This window comes from Poromitra crassiceps (assembly GCF_964638095.1).
Source record: "Poromitra crassiceps genome assembly, chromosome: 11".
Lineage (NCBI taxonomy): Eukaryota > Metazoa > Chordata > Actinopteri > Beryciformes > Melamphaidae > Poromitra > Poromitra crassiceps.
Genome location: NC_139643.1, coordinates 34,333,376 through 34,340,815, shown reverse-complemented (window position 1 = coordinate 34,340,815; position 7,440 = coordinate 34,333,376). Strand labels below are relative to the sequence as shown.

The 7,440-nt window shown below is 41.3% G+C and overlaps 1 protein-coding gene across 1 annotated transcript; it reads left to right on the top strand.

Moving 5' to 3' along the window:
* The first annotated feature begins 28 nt into the window (after nt 1-28).
* On the top strand, nt 29-5,664 carry LOC310785320 (rap guanine nucleotide exchange factor 5-like). The gene is made up of 6 exons (XM_083646346.1): nt 29-113; nt 291-341; nt 777-864; nt 987-1,051; nt 1,548-1,602; nt 2,050-5,664. The coding sequence occupies exons 1-6, from the start codon at nt 66-68 to the stop codon at nt 2,166-2,168; spliced, it is 426 nt and encodes a 141-aa protein (XP_083502472.1). The 5' UTR covers nt 29-65; the 3' UTR covers nt 2,169-5,664.
* Nucleotides 5,665-7,440: the final 1,776 nt, after the last annotated feature.

Genomic DNA, 7,440 nt, shown 5'->3' with positions numbered 1-7,440 from the left:
ACTTGGTGTATTTTGTGTGTAGCTGTAAGGCCCAGAGGAATTTGAACTCTGCCTTTGCCATCATCATGGGCCTCAACACAGCAGCCGTCAGCCGACTCAACCAAACCTGGGAGGTAAGAGTGTGTGTGTGTGTGTGTGTGTGTGTGTGTGTGTGTGTGTGTGTGTGTGTGTGTGTGTGTGTGTGTGTGTGTGTGTTTATGCATTCAGCCATGTCTTTCATATACATGCTTGTTTGTTTGTACTGTATCTATCCTATGAAGTCTTATTCTTACTGTACACTTTGCTTCCAGAAATGTCCGGGGAAGTTCAAGAAGCTCTTCTCAGAGCTGGAGCTTATCACGGTGAGAGCTACCAACTATTACTTTCTAACATTTCCACAGAGCTAAGACACAGGAGGAGAGGAGAGAGAGAGAGAGAGAGAGAGAGAGAGAGAGAGGGGGAGAGAGAGAGAGAGAGAGAGAGAGAGAGAGGGGGAGAGAGAGAGAGAGAGAGAGAGAGAGAGAGAGAGAGACACAGAGACAGAGACAGAGATACAGACTCTGAACATCTGTTTTTTTCTCTGAGGTGATAGCCATCCTGATTTTGAAGCTTTTGAAATGCTACTGGTGTGATCTAATCTTTGTAAGGCGATTAATAGGAAGTTTCCGTCACTCTCTCCACTCCTCTTTTCTTACCCCTTCTCTTTTCTCTGTTCCCTCCTTTCTAACCTCTTTTCTCCTCTTCCACCCCCCTTCACTTTTCTGTTTTCCTCTATCCACCTCTCTGTCTTTCTCCAGGATCCATCTCTGAACCACAAAGCCTACAGAGATGCCTTCAAGAGGATGAAGCCTCCCAAGATCCCTTTCATGCCCCTCCTGCTGAAAGGTAGCCCCCTCATCTCTCTCGCTCTCTCTCTCTCTCTCTACAACACACTCTCTCTCTCCCTCCCTCTCGCTCACTCTCTCTGCTATGCTGATCAGAATTTAATACACGTCTTCTACTCTTAGATATCACCTTTATCCACGAGGGAAATAAGACCTTTCATGACAACCTCGTCAACTTCGAGAAGCTGGTGAGTTGAGTCTTCAGCTCTGTGACAAGAAAGGAATCAGATAAATGTTTGAGTTCGCCATATGGGGGAATTTATGTGTGAGTGTTATTGGTCATCAAAATCAGATCTGGTTCATCTTGAAGGTTATAGAGGTGAGTTTGCCACTGGAAGGTTGCTGGTTTGATTTTCTTGATCGACTGGGAAGTGGTAATAGTATGGGTGAGTGAGTTGGGGGCAAGTAGCTTTCCCCTCGTAGTATTGATTTGCCCTGGAGAAAGTCACTGAACCCCCAACTACTCCACTGGAGCTGCTCAGAGTCAAAGAGAAGATAGTCTTTGTAAGTTCTTACCTATATGAAATCCCCCGGGGTTCTGCTGTAAGGATTGTGTTTGTAGTCAGCTTTTGGGACAGTAAAACTCTTACTTATGCACTTTTGAAGGTATAAGATCTCAACTGTTTTATGTTTACGTTATGTTATTGCACTGATGTGACATGTGTCTGCTTCTTGGATCTACAGCATATGATCGCAGACACGGTGCGTCTTATTCGCCACTGCCAAAGCGACCAACCAGGTGAGTCCTCATGTCAGCTGTTGTGACAAATTGTTGATTTTGAATTAGATGTTGCACTTTTGATCCATTCATTATGAGGAATCTATTGCCATCTGCTGTCAGTTGGTGTACTGCAAACAACGGCACCTACAGTATATCTCTCTTAACTTGTCTCTCTCCCACACAGTTTTCACTCACAGTTTCTAAGCAACCAGGGACTTTTTCGCTCTCTATATAGGGCCCTAATACAATCTCTGTGCATATCAAAAGTGTGTGTGTGTGTGTGTGTGTGTGTGTGTGTGTGTGTCTGTGTGTGTGTGTGTGTGTGTGTGTGTGTGTGTGTGTGTGTGTGTGTGTGTGTGTGTGTGTGTGTGTGTGTGTGTGTGCATGCACGCTTGGGTTTGTAGCATGAAACTCCTATTGTGAGACTAATGCGTGTGTGTTTATGTTTGTGTGTCTGTCTCTTAGGCAACGAGGTAACCGGGGGCGACAGTGCAGAGGTGAGAGCGAGCGCTCACTACCTGCACATCATCGACAATCAACAGACGCTTTTCGAGCTCTCACACAAACTGGAGCCACGCGCCTGAACTCACACACACACACACACACACACACACACACACACACACACACACACACACACACACACACACACACACACACACACACACAATACATATGTACATATACATGCACACGCTACAGAAAGAACCACCAAACCAGCAGTGGTGCCAAGTGGACAGTCAGGTGCCATGTGTTGGAAGGAAGAAGGGGACAGCCACAGCAGTACAAACATGGCCACTAAAGACTTTCTAACACTGAAAATAATATTATAAAGGGTCTATAGGCTCCTCACACACTCTGTGAACTGTCTACAGCAAGAGATTCTGCACTGCAAGAGGGAAATTTGCCAAACTGACGAGAAGAGGAGACTAACTAGTTTGTACAGTATCTATTGGACTGAATATGCTCTTGTTTTCGTTGTTGTGATGAGCATTTGGTTTCTCCCTGAGTATTTATGAGCCCGGTCCGCAGGTGGAATGTTCCTTTAGTTTGTTGATTGTTATCGCCCTCTGGAGGTCAACAAGGACATGACAGCCTCTTCATCATTTCAGCTATCATAGTCTCGAGAGAGAGAAGTTTGGTTTGGTTAGGACCTGATGGATGTAATCTATTAATCCATGGTCTCTTCTATTTCATCTCCTGTATGTATCACACTGGATAGATCGGCCTCTTGATATATATAGCATACATGCGCTAGTTATTAAGATATTTGTCGTTGAGCTCTCTTATATTGTGCAGTAGCATTATGTGCAACACAGGCAGCTGCCTATGTTGGGGCAGTACAACATACAAACTCTGTTGTATCCTTTGTCGCACTGGGGATGTATCTTTTTTGGCAAAAATGTACAACCCCAGTGGAAAAAGATACAACTGTGTGCCTTTGATTTTGTATTTTTGTTTCGAACCGTGTACACACACTCACTGGCATGTGAGAGAAGCATTGTGACGTGCTTTCACTGTCCAACTGTGACATTTGAAACGTGGATCTCTCCTGAATGTGCCAGAGTTCAAAAGCAGTCGTTGAATGCCGAACTGCTATTTGGTCCTCAGTGTTTTGCCTCTGTTTCCTGGTTGCCATTTCATAGTTCTGACTGGTTCTCAGCCATGCGCTCTTCTAGACTGATTTTGTATGACTAGATAATGCTACATTTGCGTTGTGCACAATATGGACCTATACTTGTTTCAGTGCCAAATGCCACGTGTATGGAGCGATGCAGCTTAGATGTGGAGCTCTTGGGTTGTTTAGGAGGTCTTTCTCTGATGGAATCACAGAGGTCGGCTTCCTGCAATGAGCCTGTCATGGTGCCTGGTCCTTGGTCATGTAAAGCATATCTCACTCCTAGCAGAGATGCTTTCTGACATTCTGATGACTGATTTCAGGGTGTGCATGATGATACACCGCTCTGCCAGTGTTGCTATGGAAACACAGGCCCTTCATTGCCATCTTTTCCTTACTTTTTTAAATCCTTGAGGTATATAATGTTAACAAAGATTAGCCAAGCCACTGCAGCACAGAGCTCTGTTCAGGGACGGCTCTATTCCACTTCAGAATCATGAGGTTTTTACATTCTTATTGACTGAAAATATTACCACATTCGGAAAATGGTTCTGTGTAAATGGATAGCTATTACAAAGATTTGACTGTCAGTGAAAGCCAGCACAGGGTTTGGACAGAATATTGAATGCACTGGTGCACTGACTTCGCTCATCTGATGTTTAGATGCGACTGTCTTGGTGTTTGTTTTTTTCTGATATAGTTTTGATTCACTCATCTCATAGAGCACAATGTTAGTTCTAGTTAACACTAACACATTGGATTCTGATAATCAGGGCCTTTAGTTCCAACATCACATTAACAGTGGAAAATGCTGTGTCCAAATCCAATAAATGGTGTAATTGGGATAATATTGAGAAGGCCATGACACTTCTATTTTGTGTTCAAACCACTGAGGGAGCGGCCTGTCTCGTCCTGAAATTATCATTCTGGTAGATGCTGTCGCCATCAGGAAAGAAATGCATCATGGGCTGAAAGGAACCATTCAGAATTGATATATGATATATGATCCATAAATCGTGCCAAGAAACACAGCCTTCACCAGTGCAGAACCATCAGAAGCCCAACAGACCATATTAGTGTTTTCATTATTTTCTCCTTGCCCTGTATCTACACATGCATAGCCAGTCACTTTAGAGTTCATTAGCAATGCATTCTTGCATGGTTTGGATGATTAAGAACGCATTTGGGGAGCGGTCAATAATTTCTGTGCCACAGGTGTTTGAGCAAACCCAGCTCTAAGCCTTTCAGAACAGGACAGGAGCACTGATAGATTCAAGGTTTGTCCTGCAGATCACAATGAATCAGTTAGTCAGGGAGAACCTGGGGTGGTTTCCCAAAACCATCTTAGTGCTAAGAGGTTGATGCCATTGTTCCTTTTTAAGACAGTGGACAAAGATGATCTCAAAGTGAAGAGTGATTTTTAAACAGATTTGCTTTGGTTCTTGTGTACATTAACAATTATCTTCCAAAGACACTCTCTAATCTCTTGTCATCAATGAGCCAACTTTGTGTGGACACTGTTACAGCACCCAGGTTGATTCCCCAGCTAATTCAAAACTGACAAGCTGACTTGAGCTTGCTACCTGCATGTAAATCCTCAGCCAAATATGTATTGTCCATGGTGCAGCTCCAGGAGGTTTTACCTGACAACTTCACACGTATGTGTCTTGACTCTAGAGATTGTTGCTTTTAAAGATTTGTTCAGATAGGTTACACAAGGATTGGTTGAACCATACAAGATTATATGACACGCATCAATTCTGTTTTAAAGTGGATGCTTTTGAGAAACCAGGCCAAAGTCAAGTGTGATTCTTGATTAGCTCCTCCACTACTGAGAGCATTGTTAAATATGAGCCCTGGTCTGTTAATTTTCAGTGTCATAGAAAGGCTTAATGGTAGTCATATTTACACTTAACTTGTACAATTTACACTTAACTTGTACATGATGCACACATGCAAATACACATCTGCTCAGTATGGTCAAAGAGCAGAATAATTGTGCTATTAGTTATTTATTGTAATATATTGTTTATTTATGTATTGCAGAGGTGGCAAAATGTCTTGGTTGATGTGCCATGTTCAGAGCTTCTCCAGGACATTGTGGAATTCGTACATACTGTAGGAAGAAACATGTTTGTGGTTTGAAGCTGCAATGCTGGAATGTAAAAGTACTTGTCGTTACATTTTGTGGCCACTTGAGGGCAGTAGAGCAGCAAGTCAATGTGATGTTGAAGCTCCTCTCTGTCCTCTGATATCTAATGGGGGCAGATTAGGGTGGGAGGATGTATTTAGTGTTTTAATGGCCATTGTCATGACTATGTAAAGTTATGTTTTAGAAAACTATGTTGTTTAAACCCGTTTGCATGATACGACAAAAAAAAACTCCACATGCTCACAATGCAAGAGAGGACACCTCAAAGGCTTTGTACTATTGTAATATTGTCGATGTGTAAATATATGCATATGTTTGGTATGTTGTTATTATTTATCTGTTGTAAAAGAAAAAAACAAGTCAAACACAAAGCAATATGTCTCCCCTCGTGTCCCCTCAACCTTCAGACAGCTGAAGCCACATGTCTTTTCTAAAGCAGCATTTTACTATGTCAAAGTTTTACTGAAAATGAATAAATTATAGGTTTTATGTGACATCTCCTGGTCTGCTCATGTTTTTTTATATATATATATGTATGGTGGCCTGCAAAAACCCTTTAAATGGTGAAAATTTGTCATTTTCATTTTTTGATATTTACATAAATTAGAAACTCTCCCCTATATATAACTTTTTGAATGACTGAGATAGCTCTCTCAGATCAAAAGTTGAGTATTTTAATCTGTTATGTGTCTAATAAAAGTAAAACACGAGAAAATGGGTTTAAATATTAAATGTAAATTCCTCAACATCATATTTTCTACAGTGGCATTCCAACAAAACAATACAAAAAATACTTTCCCTTTTGTTTTAGTTTAGTTTATTTCGATCAGAAAGAAAAGAATATTCACAGATTAAAAAAAACAGAAAACAAAAGAGGATACATAAGGCTGACCGAAAGGGTTTAGGGCTGAAGCTAACTAGCTTGTTAAATGCCCTTACCCTTATACCTTTACGGTAAACATATGCAGTACATATGCATACACATGGATACATACATGCATTAATTTACACACACACACACATATAGCACATGCTCCTAATTATACATACATGCCCATACACACATAGGCTACCTACCACCTATACATATAATTATTACACATACATAGCTAATACCAAACATACTACAAGAAATACAAGTGTCCCATAAGTCCTGATTATGTAGCCTGGGTAAACCCATCCCCCACGTGACCTGCTCTCAGACCTGTTCTCAGTCACTATGCTAGTGACTACGCTAGTGACTGGGAACTGAGAGAGCAGGTCACGTGGGGGCTGGGTTTACCTAGGCTACTGATTATGTACCATCACGTCTATACTTCTCCAGAATAATGTTTCTATACTTTTTTTTGAATTGCGCAAGATTTTTTACTTTCTTTGATCTCGTCAGGTAATTTATTCCACAGTTTCACACCACAGACAGATACGCACATGCTCTTCAGAGTGCTATGAACAATTGGTTGTTTAAAATTCCATCTCCCTCTCAGCTCATATCCACCTTCTCTATCACTGAACTGTTTTTGTATATTTCCAGGAAGTAAATTATGTCGCGCTTTATACAGAGTTTGGGCAGTTTTGAACTCCACCAAATCCCAAAATTTCAGCGTCTTTGATTTTAGAAACAGTACATTTGTGTGTTCATGATATCCTACCTTATTCATTATCCTTATTGCTCTCTTTTGCATGTTGCATATTGTCTGTAAGTTGCTTCTGTAGGTGTTTCCCCATACTTCAACACAATAAGTCAAGTATGGTAAGAAGAGTGTACAGTACAGTGTTTGCAATGATTTGCTGTTCAAAAAGTACCTTGTTTTGCATAGAATCCCCACAGTGCTCACTAACTTGGACCTGATATACCTGATATGAAAATAATCATTCACCATGATGTACTACATGTAACCAAATCACTCAAAATACCTGAAAAACTTGTTTTCAACCTTCTTTGACTCATTACCAACAATGTATAGCAGCAACATGTGAAGGGTTATTCCAGGACACACACACACACACACACACACACACACACACACACACACACACACACACACACACACACACACACACACACACACACACACACACACACACA

Coding starts and splice junctions, on each gene's coding strand:
- LOC310785320 (XM_083646346.1), top strand. CDS start 66: ATGGGCCTCAACACAGCAGCCGTCAGCCGACTCAACCAAACCTGGGAG. Junction 342..776: donor CAGAGCTGGAGCTTATCACG/GTGAGAGCTACC, acceptor GTCTTTCTCCAG/GATCCATCTCTGAACCACAA. Junction 865..986: donor CATGCCCCTCCTGCTGAAAG/GTAGCCCCCTCA, acceptor TTCTACTCTTAG/ATATCACCTTTATCCACGAG.